This window comes from Clarias gariepinus, chromosome 4, assembly GCF_024256425.1.
Source record: "Clarias gariepinus isolate MV-2021 ecotype Netherlands chromosome 4, CGAR_prim_01v2, whole genome shotgun sequence".
Lineage (NCBI taxonomy): Eukaryota > Metazoa > Chordata > Actinopteri > Siluriformes > Clariidae > Clarias > Clarias gariepinus.
Window position 1 is genome coordinate 42391170 of NC_071103.1, and position 22460 is coordinate 42413629.

General features: G+C 40.0%; 1 protein-coding gene across 1 annotated transcript in view; it reads left to right on the top strand.

Moving 5' to 3' along the window:
• Positions 1-12235, top strand: part of ntn2 (netrin 2) — a 45842-nt gene extending 33607 nt beyond the window's left edge. Inside the window, exons 4-8 of the mRNA XM_053494637.1 lie at positions 2300-2488; positions 3802-3951; positions 4059-4112; positions 7242-7316; positions 11758-12235. Of these exons, the coding sequence (XP_053350612.1) occupies positions 2300-2488; positions 3802-3951; positions 4059-4112; positions 7242-7316; positions 11758-12107 (818 nt within the window). The 3' untranslated portion in view covers positions 12108-12235. The remainder of the gene's footprint in view (positions 1-2299; positions 2489-3801; positions 3952-4058; positions 4113-7241; positions 7317-11757) is intronic.
• Positions 12236-22460: the final 10225 nt, after the last annotated feature.

Consider the following 22460-nt stretch of genomic DNA (forward strand, 5'->3'; position numbering starts at 1 on the left):
GTGAAACTCAAACAGTAAATGGATTACTTTGTTGCCATGGAAACCTGGGGATGAATCAATGAATTTAATTACCCTAAATTAGACTGAAAAGACATATGACAGACATTTAGCATAGTCATGAATGAAATTATATTTGTAGAGTAATGGGAATAATTCTGGTTATGTATTACAGCATCACAAAAATCGTGTTTCTTTTGGAAGTATTGGTTGTTGAAAGAGAAAATACTTGCCTACATTTTTTAATATTTAATGATTTATATAAAACAGATTTCCCAATGACAGAATTTATGTTTAAGGAAGCGTTTCTTAGCAAAAAATAAACTACATGGTTATTTTTAGTATTACTAAAGAGAACAGAATGTGTACGATGTAAATGCTTTAAATGAAGGTACACTTAACCAACATGATTTATTATTTAATATACTAGCATTAAATACCTTTAGCATTAATCATTATCAGGAATGTATTAAAATAATTAACCAAGTTTGCATTTAATGTTTAAATCTCAAATAAACTTATTAGTCTTACATTTTTTGTTGTAAATACATTTATGAAGTTATAGATTGGCTAGATTTAAGAATATTTCATTTGCTAAAATTTTTTATTGCAGTAAACAGACATTAAATAATCTACAGTGTTGTGTAAAATACTTTTACAGCCATAACTGCAATTAAACACTGTATTTGTTTATTAGTGTCTTAAATCTTTGTGAAAGACTTTTGGCCCATGCCTAACCCTTCAAGCATGAGCCGGGTGTTTAACGTCCTGCTACTACAATTCATTTGGATTTAATCTAGATCTGAACTAGGCTATTTCAAAAGTTAAAATTTTTATTTTTCACCCATTGTGAGGTAGCCTTACATGTTTGCTTTGAATACCCAAACCGCCAGACTACCCCTACCATGTGTCACAGCGGGTATGAGATCTTCTCGTAAAACACAGACTTAGGTTTTCCCCAGCTATAACGGTCCCATGTGAGCTAAAAAGCTCCGAAAAGCCTCTGCCCTTAACATATTGTTCTGAAACTCAGCAGGTCATCTAGATGTATCTAAGTGAACTTTAGAGAAGCAGTAGTTTCTGCTGTGCTGTTCCATCATGGATCCTATTCTCACCTAGTGTTCTTCTCATGTTTAAATCAGAAACACTGACTTGCAAGATTTCTTGAGATGTTACTCTTCTATTCTTCATTACTTCCTGTATGATTTTACACCTTGCTCTTGTAGAGATTTTGGGGTGTTCATGCTTGAGAAGACTGACTTTCTACAAGCGAATCCTTTAGGTCCTGCTGTATACTAAAACCATTCGGGTTTGAAATAAAAAATAAAAATAAATATGAGACAGTTTATTAGACTTTCAGCTTTCATTTCTTGATATATAAACACCTTAAGACACAACACCCTGATGCCAGTCACCTAATTTTTCGGTTAACAAAAGTACTAGAACAGATCGTTTTAAGTAAAATAACACTAGTTGCCTGTCTTTTACCTGCAATAACTGGCATTACTACATTCTTCTGTAGTGATGCTTCTGTAGACCTGTAGTGCAGCATCTCTCAGGTGTTTCTGATCGAGGCCTGTGTTGTGTTGTGTTGTGTAGCAGTGTGCCATGCGTTGCTGTGTTGCTGCATGATAAAGCTTCTCCCAGTTAGATCAGACATGTTTCTCTGTAAAATCTCAAGTTCACTGTGCTGCTCCATCATCAGTAAAGATCAGTGAGAACATTCCAGAAGCAGCTAAGTGAGCCCGAGCCATGACACTACCACCACAAACCATAGCTGGTATCTTTGGGATCACCAGCAGATTCCACACTCCACACTCTGGCCGCTCCATTTTTTTGGTAGAGCTTCACCTCACGTCCAGAACTGTTGAGGCTTGTCTCTGTGTTTTCTGTATGAACTACAGTCTGATCTTCTGACTGCCACTGCAGATGGAAGGTTCTGTATTTCTGCTCTCAGAGTGTTCTGATGGGGAAGTGTGGGATCTTCTTCTCCCTTAGACAGCTCTCTGGTCTTCATGTGGGTTTATCCTTTTTAACCACAGACACAATCTTCCCAGGTGAAGTTTAACACAAAAGTCCAAAAAATGTGTCCAGATGTAAATATCACGAAATAAAATTTTTCATTGATGAAATGCAAACGGTTGCAGTGTAGAGCAAAAACTACAGGATTGGTCGTGCTGTTCCAATACTTTTGGGGCAGCTGTATCTACTGAATACATGCATACAGCAGTAAAGAACTAAACACATGTAGTCATGCAAATTGTGTCTGATTCTAAACTCTCTCTTTCTCTCCTGTGTGTAGCGTGTAACTGTAATCTACACGCACGACGCTGCAGGTTCAACATGGAGCTCTATAAACTCTCCGGGCGAAAGAGTGGAGGTGTGTGCATGAACTGCAGACACAACACGGCTGGACGTCACTGTCACTACTGCAAAGAGGGCTACTACAGAGACATGAGCCGGCCAATCACACACCGCAAAGCCTGCATAGGTACTCTACTCTACGCACACACACACACACACACACACACACACAATGTGATATGTACAGCTAATATGGTATAATTCAGAGTATTACTGTTAAAAATGACTATAGGCAATAGGGAGGTGTGTGTAATGAGGTGGATTCCTAAATCTGTACAGGTGTGTGATGTCAGGCATGTGAGGTACCTGGTTATGTACAGGTGTGTGTAGTGACATCAGAAGGGTGTTGGAGTAAGTGATGGACTGAAAGAGTGTGAGAGACAGACAGATCTACTGTACATCAACACACCAGATTTGATCTTTAAACTGAAACAAACTTTTTCTCTCACCTGGTAAACCAGGTGTGTGTACTGGTTTAAATGCTATGGGGCACATACAGGACTAGACCTGCACCAATTACAAAAGTTACTGAACTTCTGCCTGATCCTGTACATGAGGAAGTGCCAACTACACCACAACTACGCCACAATAGACACCAGTGGCGGCTGCTTTGAAACAGGGGAAGCTCATATTAGGACTTCATCATAAAATTCATTATGTTATTTGTACGTAAATTCTGGCTAGTTTCCCCTTCCACGAGCTAGGGAGTTTTCTCGGTGGGCCGCTGGCCAGTGTGTGTGAAGTTAAACGCGAATGCGAGATGTAAGCTGGGATATAAAGCCTGAGTTTTGTTTTCTTTTCAGTACTTTTTAGTTGGATTTAAGTGTGGGAGACACACGAAAGTTTGTACTATAACCTGACAATGGGACTGAACTTGAATCTCTGTAGCGCTGATGTATACTTAAGACATTCTGTCAATCAAGAAAGGGGTTCCGCCCTTTAAACAGCTCCCCCAATCATCATGCAGCAGCCCAGCGTCCTGGCCACTGCTCCATTCACCCCCAGAGACGCTGAGCGTCCGTGGGCGGGACATAACCGCAGCGTTTATCCAATGACCGTCGAGTTTCAAAGCACTGAAAAAAAACGTTCAAAGCAGCCGCATTGAAGTCAATGGACGCTGGGCTTCAACGGGGAAATGCACTGTGACGCTACGGCAATGTATAAGAAGAACGTTTTCTTACGCATTTTTAGTCAATAAAATGTTATTACAATGGTACATAATTTGACCATTAATTTTGTGATATTATAAAGGAAGCTGAGCTTCTTCTTAAAGAAATCGCCACTGATAGACACACGCCCACACACACACATATAGACACACGCGCGCACACTCACACACACACACACACACACGTACATACCAGGAACTTTTAGCAAGTGTGAAGAAAATGACCAATGGGCAAGCAAATGATGCCAAGCCATCTCCCGCTCTCTCTCTAGCATGTGACTGCCACCCGGTGGGAGCTGCAGGTAAGACGTGTAACCAGACATCTGGTCAATGTCAGTGTAAAGACGGCGTGACTGGACTCACCTGTAACCGCTGTGCTAAAGGTTACCAGCAGAGCCGCTCACCTGTTGCCCCCTGCATTAGTGAGTGGTTGTATACACACGCACACACACATACACATGTCTCTCATTCCCCAGATGCACTACTCACCTGTGCTATGTCTTTCTGTCTGTTTTTCTCCCTTCCTCAGAGATTCCTACCATCGATCCAACAGCAGTGGTGAGCAGTACAGAGGGACCTGCAGGTTAATGCACACACACACACACACACACACACACACACACACACACACTTACCATATAGTTATTTTGAACGTTTTTTTTTGCTTTGAAAGGAATCGAGACCGAGGAGGAGCAGCAATTAGTTCTTGTCAAAAGCATGAAAAAGTGTGTGTGTGTGTGTGTGTGTGTGTGTGTGTGCGTGTGTGTGTTTTTTAACAGCCATTCTTCTGGGTCAGTAAGCGATTCACACAGTGTTCCACATGATAAGTCCCTGTAACCGACTCCACACACACACACACACACACACACACACATTAAGATACACACACTATAAAGGAACTTCTACAACCGGTGGTTTACCCTCTAGAGTATTGATGATCTTCAAGGGAAAAAAAGATGTGTGTGAGGGAGAGAGAGATATTGGTACACATTAGCAAACAAATCTCATACATAAACTACATAATCTTCTAGAGATCTTTGTACACTATTTTCAAAAACATTACACATTTAGACCCGCTACAGCCAGGTTCTCTAAATGTTCTCATACAACGTTATAGTTAAGTTTAAAAATCCTGTGGACCCGTGCAGTAAACAGGTTCGAGAATCTTTAGTCTTAAATGAGTTCTTAATTGTTGTGCCAGAGGTGTACTTAAGCTTTAAGTGTTGGCGTCATAGACTGAGGGTCTCAGGCACAGGAGATGTCAATGAACATAAAGAAAACAGAGTACAGACCAGACTAGGAACATCAACATGAACAGGAACATGACCCAGGATGATGTAACAGAATCAGCAAATTAACCAAAACAGAACACTAGTCAAAACTCAAACTGAGAAAACATAGGAGCTTAAGTCATATGTCTGATTAGACAGAATACTGAACACATGTGAATAAATACTGTGAAGCAGGAGATTGTGACAAAAATATGGTAAGTTTCACGAGAGAAGTCTCACACAAAACAAAAGTCCTGAAGTATCCTGTCCCAGGGGGCATTCCTGACCGAGCCCCATGTCTAAACTGAAAGTACAGCTCAACAAATGTCCAGCTATAATGAGCTGCGCTGTGGGCTCCTGGACGGGACACAGCTGTTGCCTTTCATAGACACATTGTACAGGGTTCCTTGTCACCATGACCAGCTAAAGCTCTTACAGTGCATCATGAGCTGGCGGCTCCCTCAGCTAAAATGCATTGCATACAGGCTCATCTTAGAGTGGTATGAGGGATCTTGTGTGCCTTTCACTCACACTCTCCACATCAGCGCTGGCTTACTGCCATATCCCAAAGCAGGTCCCTGCCCAGACAGGCTGGCTTGCTTTCTCATTACTTCTGGGTCTGCCTTCAGAGCGCCATACAGGATCCAGCACCATTTACCCTTCCCTGATTGTCCTCACTCATGTTTAGGTCCCCTCAAACAATATTAGGAAAGACTTCATCTGCTGAACACTAAATCATTGTCATGTTCAAGAAACCAGTGTAAAATTATTTTAGTTTTGTGACATGGCCAGGGATGGACACGGGTAGCAACAATAGTAGTGACAGGTTAGGCTGTGACATTTAAACTATGATCAACTGGTACTAAGGGGCCCAAAGTGTGCAAGGAAAAATTCTGCCACACCATTACACCACCACCAGCAGTCTGAGGGCCTGTCCACACAGAGACGTGTTTCGCTGTATACGTATATACATTTTTTATCGTATTGACGTTTCGTCCACACGGATCCGGCGTTTTAGGAGACTGAAACTGCTTTTTTTTTTAACCAAGTCCCAAAGTGGATAAATCTGTAAACGACACCCTTGCGTCTTCGTGTGTACGGCCAATCCGTATATTTTGTGAAACGATGATGTCATCACATCACGTGTCGGCTGCGTCACACGTAACAGCAACAACAATAATGGCGGACTACATGATTGTGTTCGTGTTGCTACAAAGCCTACTAGCTTTATTACAGCAAAATCTATTGTTTCTATGCGACTGTTATGAGCAACAAGCGATAATGGGCAACACCGTCTTGGTTCGTATACAGCGCACAAGGTTATGCGCATGCTCAAAATCTTCTTCTCCGTGTATAGTGTATCTCTATGGCAGAATTACAGCGCCCCATACTGGTCTGGCATATATACTACACCGTTTTCAGTGGTTTCGTGTGTACGCAGATATTTCTTGAGACGACGCCATGTTTACGAAAAAAAATGATTGGATAGGGAACGCACCGGCTTCGTGTGGACTAACCCTGAACCGCTGATACATGCCAGGATGGATCCCTGCTTTCATGTTCTTTATTCTGACCCTATCATCCGAATGCTGCAACAGAAACCGAGACTCATTAGACCAGGTGACATTTTTTCCCGATCTTCTGTTGTCTGACTTCTGAGTCGATGCGACCTGTAGCATAGGTTCAACGTGTTGTGTGTTCAGATATGCTCTTCAGCTCTTCATGCTCTTCCTCGGGTTAATGAGATGTTATGTTATTTATATCCCATGGCCTGTTGCCTTTCTACTAGCTCAAACCAGTCTGGCCATCAACAAATTTTATATATAATGAAATATAATGCTTATACGATTGCATTTTTGCCCTCGTATCACCCCAATGAGAATGGGCTCCTATTTCAGTTTGGTTCCTTTCAAGGTTTCTAACTTATGTTGTCTCAGGGCGTTTCTCCTTAAGCACCACCACCTCCAGCCGCTCATTTCTAATAAAACGATAAAGCTAAAACGTATACATTCTTCAGTTTATATCCAATTCTTGGAAGCTGTTTGGCCATCGTTAATGTGCTATACAAATACAATTAAACTCCTAAGTTCTCAAATGTGATAGAGTTTGAGTACTTTAGAATTCAATTCTAATCATTACTAAGTGTCAGTAAGAGTTCGTCAAATGGGCTAAAAAAGTCTTTGACCTAAGGTTCACACTGATGTTTTGTTATAGTTGAGTATTAGTCCTAGCTGAGGTCTAGAATAATGTGCTAGAGTTTTACAGTATGTTGTTGCTGAGTGTATAGCAGTACCTTAGGTCTACAGTGTTTATTCTATGTTCTACAGTTTGGTGCTAGAATTAGTACACATCGAACTAAATTACAGCATCTGAAGAGCAACAGAACGATAGTTTTTTTTTTGGTGTGTGTGTGTGTGTGTGTGTGTGTTCCATCTCTCCAGACTGTGAGTCCTACTGCAAGCCAGCCAAAGGCAATTTGAAGATCAACACAAAGAAATACTGCAAGAAAGACTATGGTACAGAAACAAACATGACACTAAACATAAAACACTAAATTCTAATCACTGAACATTAAACACCAAACACAGTAGTCTAAATACTAACACTGAACACTTAAAGACTGAAGGCTAAACACTAAACCCCACAATGAACATCTAAAACTGTACAATGAACACTAAACATATGATGAACAGCAATCACTGAACATTTAACACTAAACACTTGGACCATTGAACACTAAAAATTGAACAACACATGCTGACTGCTAAAGGGGGGAAAATAAGTATTTAGTCAGCCACCAACTTGTGCAAGTTTTTCCACTTAAAAAGATGAGAAAGGCCTGGAATTTGTTTCTTAGGTATACCTCAACTATGAGAGACAAAATAAGAAAAAAATATAGAAAATTGTAGGATTTTTAAATAATTTATTTGCAAATTATGGTGGAAAATAAGTATTTTGTCAATAACATAATTTCATCTCAAAACTTTGTTATAGACCCTTTGTTGGCAATGACAGAGGTCAAACATTTTCTGTAAGTCTTCACAAGGTTTTTCTACACTATTGCTGGTATTTTGGCCCATTCCTGTTGATGTTTTGGGGCTGTCGCTGGGCAACATGGACTTTCAACTCCCTCCAAAGATTCTCTATGGGGTTACGATTTGGAGACTGGCTAGGCCACTCCAGGACCTTGACATGTTTCTTATGAAGCCACTTCTTTGTTGCCCGGGCGATGTGTTTGGGATCATTGTCATGCTGAAAGACCCAGCCACGTTTCATCTTCAATGCCCTTGCTGATGGAAGAAGGTTTTCACCCAAAATCTCACGATATATGTCCCCATTCATTCTTTCCTTTACACGGATCAGATGTCCTGGTCCCAAAGCATGATGTTTCCACCCCCATGCTTCACAGTAGGTATGGTGTTCTTTGGCTGCAACTTAGCATTCTTTCTCCTCCAAACACAAAGTTTTGTTTTGGTTTTATCTGACCATATGACATTCTCCCAATCCTCTTCTGGATCATCCAAATGCTCTCTAGCAAACTTCAGACGGCCCTGGACATGTACTTGCTTAAGCAGGGGGACATGTCTGGCACTGCAGGATTTGAGTCGCTGGTGGCGCAGTGTGCTACTGATGGTAGCTTTAGTTACTTTGGCCCCAGCTCTCTGCAGGTCATTCACTTGGTCCCCCCATGTGGTTTTGGGATTTTTACTCATAGTTCTTGTGATCTTTTTGACCCCACGGGGTGAGATCTTGCGTGGAGCCCCAGATAAAGGGAGGTTATCAGTGGTCTTGTATAGTGCATCCAGAAAGTATTCACAGCGCATCACTTTTTCCACATTTTGTTATGTTACAGCCTTATTCTAAAATGGATTAGATTCATTTTTTCTCACAGAATTCTACACACAACATCCCATAATGACAACATAAAAAAAGTTTACTTGAGATTTTTGCAAATTTATGAAAAAAAAAAAAAAAAGAAAGCACATGTACATAAGTATTCACAGCCTTTGCCATGAAGCTCAAAATTGAGCTTGGGCGCATCCTGTTTTCCTGATCATCCTTGAGATGTTTCTGCAGCCTGTGTTAAATTCAGTTTTTATGAATACTTATGCAGGTGTGCTTTCTCAATTTTTTTTAAATAAATTTTAAAATATCTCAAGTAAACTTTTGTCATGTTGTCATTATGGGGTGTTGTGTGTAGAAATCTGAGAAAAAAAAATAATTTATTTTTTTTAGAATAAGGCTGTGAAATAACAGAATGTGGAAAAAGTGATGCGCTGGGAATACTTTCCGGATGCACTGAATGTCTTTCATTTTCTAATAATTGCTCCCACAGTTGATTTCTTCACACCAAGCTGCTTACCTATTGCAGATTCAGTCTTCCCAGCCTGGTGCAGGTCTACAATTTTGTTTCTGGTGTCCTTTGACGCCTCTTTGGTCTTGGCCATAGTGGAGTTTGGAGTGTGAGCGTTTGAGGTTGTGGACAGGTGTCTTTTATACTGATAACAGATGCCATTAATACAGGTAACGAGTGGAGGACAGAGAAGTTTCTTAATAAAGAAGTTACAGGTCTGTGAGAGACAGAAATCTCGGATTACGAGCATAATTTGTTCTGGAAGTGGGCTCGTATTTCAAAACACTCGTAAATCAAAATTTCCCATAAGAAATAATGGAAATTCAAATGATTCTTTCCACAGCCCAAAAAAATAAATACATAAAAAATAATTAACACAAAATAAAAAGTAAGTAAAAATAAAACACATTTACCTGCACTTTAACTTTAAAAAAAGTAAAAATAAATCCCGACAGATAAGTGTTTCTATTTATGTGCACAGGCGCTGTGTGTGTGTGTTTTTCTCTCTCTTGCACTGCGGAGTGTGTGTGTTTTGTGTGTGCGCACGCGTAATTTGACCCCGTACTAGTAATGTGTGAGTGAAGCACCCCCTCTCTGCTTCACATACACACAAACACATTTAGGTGAGAGAGAGAGAGGGAGAGAGAGAGGGAGAGAGAGTGAACCGGCACAGTGTCAAATTATGCGCACGCACACAACACACACTCAAACACTGACACACATTTAAGACAAGAAAGAGAGAGAGCGTGTGTGTGAACCGACGCGGTGTCAAATTACAGGCACGCACACACATAACACACAGTAAAGGCGAGAGAGAGAGGGAGAGAGTGTGTGTGTGTGTGTGAGAGAACCAGCGCGGTGTCAAATTACGCTTGCACACACATAACACACACACTCTGCAGAGCAAGAGAAAGAAACACACACACACACACACACACGGAGGTTGATTATACCAGTAAGTGACGAGCACTAAGCCACAGCAGAGGAGATGATTACCCTCAGCGCAAGAGAGAGAAAAACCGTTGGCTCAATTGTGATCACGTGACGCTCGGCGTCAAAACAAGAAGCGCATGCGTGATACATAATACTTGGTGCTCGTAAACCAAGACGGTGCTCGTTTTTTAACTCAAAATTTATTAAAAAAAATCTTTGCTCGTCTTGCGGAACACTCGTAAACCGTGGTACTCATAATCTGAGGTTTTACTGTAAAATCTTTAAAAATCCTACAATGTTATTTTCTCTCACAGTTGAGGTATACCTATGATGAAAATTACAGGCCTCTCTCATTTTTTAAGTGGGAGAACTTGCACAATTGGTGCCTGATTAAATACTTATTTCCCCCGCAGTAAATACTGAACATTAAAATTACTGAACACTGAATGAACACTGAACACGGAACAGATAATGAACAATAATCACTGAAAATAAAAAAAAACCCACCAAACTGAAAAATAAAAGTTCATAGCAGCTAACTCTAAGCACTAGACACCTCAAAATGATCATGGGACACACAACAATAAACCAGTGAACACTTACCACAACCATAAAAATTAAAAACTAAACACTGAACATTTAAGAGTTATACTCAGAACGGGTGACTATGTTCCTTATGTGGGATCAGTATTTATGTAAGGAAAAGTTTTAGACACTCAGGCTTCCAGACACTCAGGCCATGTCCACACATAGCTGGGTATTTTTAAAAAGAGGTGTTTCTACTTCATTTTCAAAACTAATTCTGTCCACACGACCTAGGGCTTAAAAATATCTTTGTCCATATAAAAACACAAAACGTTCTGTTAAGTACGATTGGGAGTGTCCCTAATCAACAGGGGGCCAATCAGAGGCCTAGACAAAACGTCATCACCGGTTACGGCATGTAGTAGTCCGATGGGCTTCGTCCAAAACCGCCTTTGCTGTCTGCAGCGTCTGTGTCGTCATGTTTTGTATGTAGCAGCAGGCACCTCTGTTCGTTACTGTAATGTGTGAGTAACTGTACATGTATGTACACGCATGTAAAAAGTCCAGTAAGCAACGTTAACACAGTCACTAGTTTACTGTACGTACGTCCACTATTACACAACATATTCTCATAAACAAAGGTGTGGCACCAAATCAAGGAGACAAGCACACAGACAATGACATCATTGGCATACAAGGTAAAAATATCCTTTGGTAACAACAAGCCGAAATCTCAGTTTCTCCTGTACACGCATCACGGATAACGGAGTTTCCGAAAATCTTCATTTAGAAGAAGTTTTTAGAAACCTATAACGAATAAAACTGTGTTTACATGTGGATGAAAAGCCAAAAGTGCAGATAAAAATCTTTTTTTTTAAGTTTTTAAAAATACCAAACTACTAATAAACACGGCCTGAGAGTCGAGTTATGAATAGGTTAAAGTGGATTTTTTGGGCTTCACATTGAGATTAATAAAATTCCTGGGATAGAAATCACTATCAGGGATAGAAAACATTGACAATAAAAAATTCTGCTTTTTAATCTATAATATCAAATATATAATACAATTTACAATGTTAAATCAAAGAAATTAAAAATGTAATATGGTTATATAATATGCAAATGCTTTGTCTGTGTGTGTGTAGCTGTCCTGGTAAGTGTGTTGGACATGGAGACGGTGGGTGACTGGGCGAAGTTCTCCATCAGCTTGGTGTCAGCGTATAAGAGCCGAGATCCGCTGAAGAGAGGCGAGAACACACTGTGGGTGCACATGAAGGACCTGGCGTGTAAATGTCCACGCATCCACATGGGGAAACGCTTCCTCATCCTGGGCTCGGGTGGGGGAGGAGCCAGCGCAGAGAGGACGGGGCTTACTGCAGACAGAAATAGCCTAGTGATACAGTGGAGGGACATTTGGACTCGACGCCTGCGCAAGTTCCAGCGCAGGGAGAAAAAGGGCAAATGCAGCGCTGCAGAACACAACCATGATGCCTGACCTTTAACCTCTTATGTGTAGACTGTTGGTCAGCCTTCTGAAGGGACCGTTAAAAAGAATGAGACTGATGCAGGAACAACCATCATTTCTCACATACACACACATATACACACACATATACACACACACACACACACACACACACACACACACACACACACACAGGTGCTGCTTGGTTTTAAACCTCAAACATTCATTGCTATCATTCTTATGGGACTCTAAAACTTTTTAAAGAAGCTTTTAGTGTGTGTGTGTGTGTATTAACAGACTGCTTGAGTGAACAGACAAAGAAGACATTCCTTCTTCTAACCACCTTCACCCGCTGATCTGTTCCGGTCCTTCCGGTCTGCTAGGTTCTCAGGAACATTCTGGAAAACCTTCATCTGAAGTCTTGGACAATTTTCAGATGTAAACTGATTTTCAAAACATTTAAGAAACAGCAAATTGTTGGAAAATTTCTAGATATCACATTCTATAACACCATTGCAATGTGTAAACATCTATAAAATTCCAGCAAAATAAATAAAAACAATTTAAATTTTTAACAGGCTAGGGTTCTAGTTTACTTTTTGAATGTTGCTAAATTATTTTAAAGTTCCAAACGTCAGGTGAGTACTGGAATACATTCAGAACGTGCGACACACTCTAGAATGCTCTCTAGGATGTTAACTAAATGGTTAAAACCTTTGGACATCTGATGAGTTCTAGAACAGCTTTAAAATGTAAATTTTCTGGAGCATGTTTTGAAGGGTGCTCTAGATGACCAGCTAAAGTCCAGCTAAAGTTTTGAATACATTTACAGCACCATATGGTGTTCAGATTATCTTTCAAAGATCACTGAGGTTCTGGAACACATCTGGAACAAATCTGATAGTGTCAGGGTTTTAGAACACTTTACAAGTTCTACATGGTTTTTCGAATGTCATAGCTTACTGTACATTTTGTGATATCTGAATTCTAGACCAACTGTATTATGTATGACAAGGGCTCTAGAGAATTTTATATCAATTCTTGAATGCTATAAAATCGATATAAAAATAGATTTCTAGACCAAGTTCAGATGTCAGGAGTTTTAAGTGTTTCAGTGTTTATTGGGCTGATATGTACATCTGCTTCCTGATTGGCTGGTAACCTCCTGTTGCCTGGCAACCATTTACCTGCACTGGTGCTGTAAATATGAACACATGCACCTTTGTTGTGCTTTGTTGCTATAAAAAAAACTGACTGGAGAGAAAGTGTCCCTCTCCTCACAGTGTGTGCATGTGCGCACGCGCGTGTGTGTAAGTGTGTTAGTGTCAAGCTTCTATTTCTTTACTATTTTTATTGCCATGACCACTGACTGTTTAATCCTACACCAGAATAAATTATTAGATAAATGTGTTTTCATTTTTTTGCTCTCTCTCTCTCTCTCTCTCTCTCTCTGTTTGTGTGTGTGTGTGTATTTGCATGTGGACTCTCTCATAACTTTAAGCACAAATGCCTCCTTGAACCAATTAGCTGGGAATAATCATAACATCATCTTGTCAAATAGCTGGAAGTGTGTATGTGCTTGTGTGTGAGAGAAAGAGATTTAAAGTGGTATTTCGGATGGACTGGAAGCAATTTGGTGCCTGAATTTAATACCATTTAATACTAAATTCCACACGACACCTTTGCCCCTCACAAACACACACACACACACACACACACACATTAAAACCAGTTGGATTTAGTTAGCACAGCACACCATTGACTAATTTCAGCCTCATAACCACAATTCAGATTCAACTAAAACTATTCTAGCTTAAAGCAAACATTATTAAATCATTACACTTATTTAATACACACTGGGAAAATGTAATTTAAGTAAGCGAATACTTAAGAGGCTTTGTATAATTACTGCAGTGATGAGTTTCAGCTGCATCAGGTCTTTAACTCTAACTGATGCAGTGAGGAGCTTTTCATATCTTACATAGCTGTGTGGAAGATGTGTCCTCATGGAAAAGATCTAGCTGTGTTTCAGAAGAGTCACATTATTGTCGCGCATCAAGCACAGACTGCAACTAAGGAGATTAAACTAAAATGACTTGAATTGGCTTAGGAACTGTCTGAGACATTATTAAACCCTGGAAGAACAGAGCAGAACCTGGACTTCACAAAAGGAATACATCCTGAGGGTGATGGGAGATCACTTAAACGCTAGGTAAAGGCAAATGGTAAAAAATCCTCAGTAGAAACCAGAGTTAGGTTTAATAGTGGGTGTGTCAGGGTAAGGAGGGAAATGCATGAAGCGACACACCCATCATGCATAGTGGCCACTGTACAAGCCTCTGGGGGCAGTGCTTGTAAGTCCAGCCGTACACGTATTTGCATTCATGAAGGTGTCTCTTGATTGTAGACTTTGATGATGGCACGTCTCCTTCAGAGTGCTCCTGAAGATGTTGTGCCCGTTTCCATGTTTGTTCACTTTTTTTTTTAACCATTCATCTACTGTCTGTGAGTTAGTAATTGTTGCATTTCATGGGAATAGCGGAGGTTGATATCCCATTACAGATTGAAATGGTGTTACAATGAAACCTTGGATTACGAGTATAATTCGTTCCGGAAGTGGCCTCGTATTCCAAAACACTTGTAAACCAAATTGAATTGCCCGATAAGAAATAATGGAAACTGATATTATTTGTTCCACAGCCCAAAAAATAAATGCATAAAAATATTTAACACAAACTATAAAGTAAAAATAAAACAAATTAACCTGCACTTTACCTTAAAAAAAAAAGTAAAAATAAATCCCGATAGAACAGTGTTCCCGTTTCTGTGTGTGTGTGTGTGTGAATTTAAAGTAACTTCCCTCTCCCCATTTTTGTCTTACACATTTACCCTTCCTCCACTCTTTTTATGCACGCACCCACACAACGAAAACAATGTTTAAAAATAAACCTAAATATAAAACTAATTAACCTGCACTTTTCCTTCTAAAAGAATTGCGAAAGAGCAATGTTTCAATGTAGAGCAGAGAGAAAGAGTGTGTGTGCGTTTTGTGTGTCTGTGAAGGCGAAAGTAGGAGGGACCTCTCTAATGAGACTTGCTTTTGCTTTACACGCGCACACACGTGTGTTATAATACAGTACATGCACGCTGTACACACGCATACAGACACAAAATAAAATATGTTTTACACACACACACGTGGTCACAGTGTTATAGTAAACAGTACATGCATGCATGGATGTTTATTATACCAGTAAGAGATGCGCACTATGACCCAGCAGGGAAGACGATTACCCACAATTCCACAGTGCAAGAGTTGTCGGCTCAGTTGTGATCAAAACAAGAAGCGCTTGCGTGATATATGATACTTGGTATTCATAAACCAAGACTTGTTCACTTTCCAAGTCAAAATTTATTACAAATCTTTGCTCGTCTTGTGGAACGGTCCCAAACCGCGTTTCCCGCAGTCCGAGGTTTCACTGTATTTTGGTACTCGAGTGAATGAGTTTTGAGCATACTCTACCCATGGGATGATCTGAGACCAGTCCTGATGATTCTGTGCACAGTAAATTCTGCCGATTCCTTGATTAGCACGCTCTACTTGTCCATTAGTTTGGGGATGACATCCTGAAGTCAAGCTTACTGTTACCCCCAATTTCTCCATGAAGTTTCTCCATACTCTTGAGGTGACCTGGGGTCCATGATCGCTTACAACGAGCGATCACGGACCCCAGTATCCCGAAGTATCTAAACACATGCTGGAACAAGATTTCTGCAGTTCTGAAGGTGGTGGGGAGCTAAGATAGTGGAATTAATCCCAAGATTTTCAAAGAAAATTTGTCAGTTACTACCATTATGGTGGTTCGCTCTTGAGATTCAGGTAGGTTGGTGATGAAGTCAATGGCTATGTGGGACCACAGTCTCTGTGGTATTGGAATTAATTTTCCGGCAGGGAGGGATCTCAGAGCTTTGGCTTGGGCGCATGCTGAACAAGACGCAATATGCTTGTTGATGTCAGCCCTCAAGTTTGGCTACCAATACTTTCCTTGTAACAGAATGTGGGTTCTATAAGCTCCAGGGTGACCAGTTCCTGGGGATGTGTGAGCCCATGTTAGCAACGTGCTCTGTATTGGGGTGGAGATGAATTTCTTGTCTTGGGGACACCACTTTGGTACTTGATCTTTAGGAAAATAATTTATCTTTTTGTCTATTTTTCTTGTTATTGTACATACAATTCTGGAGTCTGGGATTATTCTGAAATACTTTTCCTTGGTGCAGTGCTTCAGTGATGTATTCCTCCATTACTTCTGTTTCCTTTTATGATAGTTGGTATATTCTGCTTCGTGGAAGAGGGGCACCTTCAAGAAACTCGACTGCACAGTCATAGGGTTTGTGGGGTGGGAGGTGACTGGCTTTTGTCTTGCTAAACGCGTCACTGAAAATTTAATATTCCTTGTGAATTATATTGTTCATAGCTATTTCTGAGCTTTCAATGGAGGTGGATGCTACGTAGAGGGTGGGTTGAAGTAAGCACTGTTTTTTGCAATCCTTGGACCATTGTGTTATTTCCTGTTCCTTCCTCAATATATAAGGGTTAGGTTGTTGTAGCCAGGGTTGCAGTGACAGTAAGTAACAGACATGCAGTTTTGTGCGTTACAGTTCCTTCTCCTATGGTGCTGGCAGACACCTCATTAATAAGTAGATTCACCACTTGTTGTATCTTTTGCTGTATGTAAGTTCTGCTGGAGTTGTACCATATCCATTCTAATTTGTGCAACATCCTGACGGAGCTTGTTTAGAACTCGGGCGTGGCCCAGAAGGGCTTCCAGAATGTTGAGATCCCCTTTAGACGATCTTTCATTAGGCGAAATATTCTGTTATGTCCAGAGAACGCAAGTGGAGATAAGATGGTTTATTTACAATAAGTTCACAAAACACAACAATTAAGTCCGGCATGAATAATCTTGCTTGTAAGTCCAGTAAACAGGCAGGGGTCGGGCGATGTACAACGGGCATGAACTGGGACAGGCTAAAATTCAGAAGGCATGGTAACAACACTGAAACAAGTTCACAGGGAGCGTATACTTTGCGAGGACCGGAAGTACGCAAGTCCATACTTTGCGAGGACCGGAAGTACGCAAGTCCTTTTTATCCATGTTTAGTCTCAGGTGTGCTAGTACTCAGGTGAGTCAGAGCATTGCTGCTGGGAGTTTTAGTTCTTATTAGTAGTTCTGACACTCAGGCTAAAGATGGTCTTCCTCACCTTGAGTTCTTATGAACAGCTACCAAATGCAAATTTAGCACTGGGAATCAATTTCAGTTCTTTTACAGCCATAACTGGGGACTCTGGATTTCACAACTGGAATTACTTTTAAGCTAGTTAAGATTAAGCGACTTAAACTAAGTAGGTAGTTAAAGCTGCAAGCTGAAAAGTCTATATTTCATTGTGGTGAAGTACAGAGACACACCCACCCAACCACTGTCTTGCTGTCCAAATACTTAAGAACCTGACTGTGTGTATTTAATTGTGCACGTGTATGTGTTAGTGCTACATGTTCCTCCTTGAGGCGTTTAGTGTGTGAGCGTCAGTACAAGCTTATTACTTTGGTGGAACCATCTGGTGCATAATGAAGAGCATGTGTGTGTTTGAGAGCATTGAAAACACACACACACACACACACACACACACACACATGAGGGGAGTACTTGTACACACACTATGCTTGCACATTTTTACCTGCATATGATTGTCATTTTCATTTATCCTCATTAAAGATGAATAAAAGTCTGTTCTGATTTATTTTACTTTTCACGTTAAATCAGAATCACTTCCTTCATCACTGTAGGGAATTCTCTTTTTTTCTTTTGTCACATTATTTAAATGCCTTTGCACTAAAGAAAGTGTTTGGAATAAACAAAAATGTTTAAATCTAATTTTTTATGACCAGGCATCAGGAGCCACTTTTCTTACGTTTCTTTTTTCTCAAACTTATTTTACTGCCTTTATTTCTGTTCCCTTCCTCTCATCTTGACAGAGATGAGCTCAGATGCTTAAAATAAATTAATTGTATTAAAGTATTTTTAACCATTTTTTAAACATTTTCTTATTCTGTCATTTAGGGTCATTATAAAAATGTCATAAAAGCTGATCAGCAGAATATTAAAATTTTTAAATGTTGTTTAAGTTTTAATAAAATACTTAAAATGAATAACCGAGACTCCTAGTTTTCACTAAACATCATCTGAAACTCATTTTCTGGTTGAAAGTGAAGGGATCCGTGAAGGGATTTAAATGATATATTATTATTGATTTTTACTTTTTTAAAATAAAATTTCCATAATTTACAATTGCAGAACTGACCTCTGCTGCAAAGGAAAAGTTCATTTAGAGTCACAAGGCTCAGAAATCACCAATTAACAACCAGCCATTATGAAGGGATCTGTGGGGATGTGTAGACCCTCACAGCGCCCCGTAGAGCTATGGTGGATATAAATGGTCATTACGCTGTGTTGAATTGTGGGTAATAATGTGTTTATGCCCTGTTCTGTGAGGATCATGGGTCTCTCTGTTAGTGAGCCAGAGGATGTGTTTAAAAAGGTCAGTGCATGAGAAGCGGCCCGAATGGGTCAGGCAGCAAACTAAACACAGTTTTAACAATATATAGAAATTCATTTAGCAATAATGCTAAATGTTTTGTATTATTTTGTATCTATAATAATTGATATAATTTAATTAACATAAAGACCACAAACTCGGATCATACTGAATGCGCAGCCGGCACCTCTGATCTGAAGCTATCTGTACGCACAGTGCCGCGCTACCGTATGAAATGTACATTCACATCAACTACCAAACAGAGTTTTATCAGTAATCTCCCAGAGTTCCCAACTTCGATTAGATCACCGTCTGACCCCACAGAACTCGATCAGGCGACTGAATATTTAAAGTCGACATTTCGCTATACCCTAGATAATGTAGCTCCAGTTAAAAGAAAAATTATTAGAGATAAGAAACTTGGTCCCTGGTATAACGATCACACGCGCACTTTAAAACAGACCGCTCGGAAATTAGAACGTAAATGGCGTCAAACTAAATTACTAGTATTTCAAATAGCATGGAAGGAGAGCATCCTGAACTATAGAAAAGCTCTTAGTGTAGCTAGATCAACATATCTCTCCACTCTTATAGAAAATAACAAAAATAATCCTAGATTCTTATTTAATGCTGTAGCCAAATTAACCAGAAATAAGACCACTGCAGAAATCTCCACAACAACATCATGTAATAGTGAGGACTTCATGAACTTTTTGAATAATAAAATTGTAAATATTAGGCATAAAATTGAGGCTTTGAAACCGAACAATGTAATTGATGCAGATGTTAATCTAGCCATGTCAGATCAGAACCTAGAATACTTTACTCCCCTTGAAGAGAATGAACTAATTTCACTCATCTCTTCTTCAAATTCATCAACCTGTATATTAGATCCTGTACCGACACATTTTCTTAAACAGATAGTACCAGCAATAATAGAACCCCTGTTGAGAATAATTAATTCTTCACTCAGCATTGGATATGTTCCAAAATCTTTTAAATTAGCAGTTATCAAACCAATAATTAAGAAACCTGACCTCGACCCCTGTCAGCAGTTTAATTACAGACCAATATCAAACCTCCCCTTTATCTCTAAGATTCTGGAAAAGATATTAGCGAAGCAGCTATGCTCATATCTACATAGAAATGGCATACATGAACTGTATCAGTCAGGCTTTAGGCCTCATTACAGCACAGAGACAGCACTTGTTAAAGTAGTAAATGACCTATTGGCCTCTGATCAAGGGTGTGTAACCATGCTTGTAATACTCGACCTCAGTGCAGCTTTTGACACCATTGATCATGCTATTCTTCTTCACAGATTAGAAAATGTAGTAGGAATTAAGGGTACAGCCCTCTCCTGGCTCAGATCTGACCGATCGTTATCAGTATGTAGACCTAAATGGTGATTATTCTGCATGTTCTCTAGTGGAGTTTGGTATTCCGCAGGGTTCAGTTTTAGGTCCACTGCTTTTTTCCCTTTACATGCTTCCTCTGGGCAACATAATCCGTAAGCATGGTATTAGTTTTCATTGTTATACTGATGACACACAGTTATATGTCTCAGCAAAACCTGATGAGAAAAAACAGCTTACTAAAGTTGAGCAATGTGTGCAGGACATAAGAAATTGCATACAGCTAGGAGTAAAATTGTAGATCACACCATAACTTTAGAAGTCCTTTCTGTTCCATCAAGTGCAACAGTAAAAGACCTTGGTGTGATTATAGATCCCAGCCCTTCATTTGAAGCTCATGTAGATAATATTACCAGGATAGCATTCTTTCACCTCAGAAATATTGCCAAGATAAGAAATATATTGTCACTAAACGATGCAGAAAAACTAGTTCATGCTTTTATTACCTCTGGGTTGGACTATTGTAATGCCTTACTGGCTGGTTGTTCAGCTAGGTGCATAAACAAGCTTCAGCTAGTCCAGAATGCAGCAGCGAGAGTCCTCACTAGAACCAGAAGATATGAGCACATCACCCCTATCTTATCTTCACTTCATTGGCTCCCTGTGAAATTTTGCATTGATTTTAAAATACTATTCTTGACATATAAAGCATTAAATGGTCTCGCGCCACAGTAGCAGAGCGAACTGCTAGTGTCTTACAATCCACCACGCCTACCTCGATCAAAGGATGCAGGCTTCTTGTCAGTACCGCGTATTATTAAAAATACAGCTGGGGGCAGAGCTTTTTCTTACAAAGCCCCAAAATTATGGAATAGTCTTTCAAATAGTGTTTAAGTCTCAGTGTTTAAGTCCAGGCTAAAAACCTATTTCTTTAGCCAAGCATTTTTATAAATAGATTTGCCTTAGGTAAAGGAGCAGATCTGGGGGACTCATGGACGTAGAGTATTATGGTGAACTGGTATGTTTGGATGCTGTCTTCCTCACTCTCATTGATCACTCAGGTTTGTTGACGGTGAGGTGATTGGTTGCTTTACATCTCAGGAAGCCCTCATGTCTGTGTTTTCTTCTGGCTCTCCCTTTTAGTTATGCTGTCATAGTTAGTTCTGGCGGAGTCTCTGCTTGCACTCTACAGTTAATATACATTCACATTATACATTGTGTGACTGTGACCATACCTAACTGCCATCTCTCCTCTTTTTCTCTTTCTCCTCCTCTTTCTCTTTCCTCTCTCCCCCTTTCACTATTTCTCTCTCTCTGTCGAGCTACACATGTCGTTCCTAAGCTGCCACTGATCCAGACTTCCTCTGCCCTCCGGACCAGTCTGACCCATCCTGGTGCCCCGCTTCTGGTTGGAGATCTCGTCGCATGGATGTCTGGTTTCTGGGAACAGGTTCACTTTACCTAGAAGACGGTTCTGGCCTCGACTGGTGTTGACAGGTGTTTCTCTGAGGACTTGACGTGGCCACAGTTGCTCGATAGTTCAGGATTGGAATTTTCTACAAGTTTACCTGAGCCTCCAATAACTACCTGGACTCCATATTAACATCAATTAACACCAACTGTTATGCTGAACTGCCTGCCACCTAACACAGCATGAATGCAGATCAATTCCTGCTTTCTGTTTCACCCAAATGAGGATGGGTTCCCTCTTGAGTCCGGTTCCTCTCAAGGTTTCTTCCTATTACCATCTCAGGGAGTTTTTCCTTGCCACTGTCGCGTGTCACTGTGATTTCTAGAATTATTATATTTTTCTGTAAAGTTTCTATTTTGTGTTAATGCGCTCCATAAATACTGAAAAACTGAGAACTCTACGATCCCATTTATTAGTGCGATTAATCTGATTCCAAGAATGTCCCCTCGTGCTTGTGTGTAGGTTTTTGGTTCTCTCTCTGATCACAGATCTATCATTGATCTGTTGTCTAATGTGTGTGTGTACTTTATATAATCTTTAAGTTAAGTTTGCCTACTCATAACTTCTTAGTCGTATAGGAACACGCACACACACACACACACATTTTTGAGCCTCTTGTCTCTTACATGTAATACAGAAACTGTCGTGTGCTTGTAAAAAATTACTATAATCTTTTTTTACATGATTATTTGTTTACTTCTTCATTAGTATATAAACAAAAAAATAGATATTTGACAAAAATCAGAAAGAGTGAAACAGCCACCATGTGCGAGCCACCACAAGTTCTTCTGGATTTCTTTGAATACGGTACAGCGGAGAACCCGAGAAAACAAATTCAGCTTTAAAGTTATTTATTAGTGTTTATAAACCCTCATCCTTACATGTACATAAAACATTTACAGAGGACTGTATGTGTAGTACTTACTACAAAAGCACTTACCCCCCCACCCCCCAACACACAC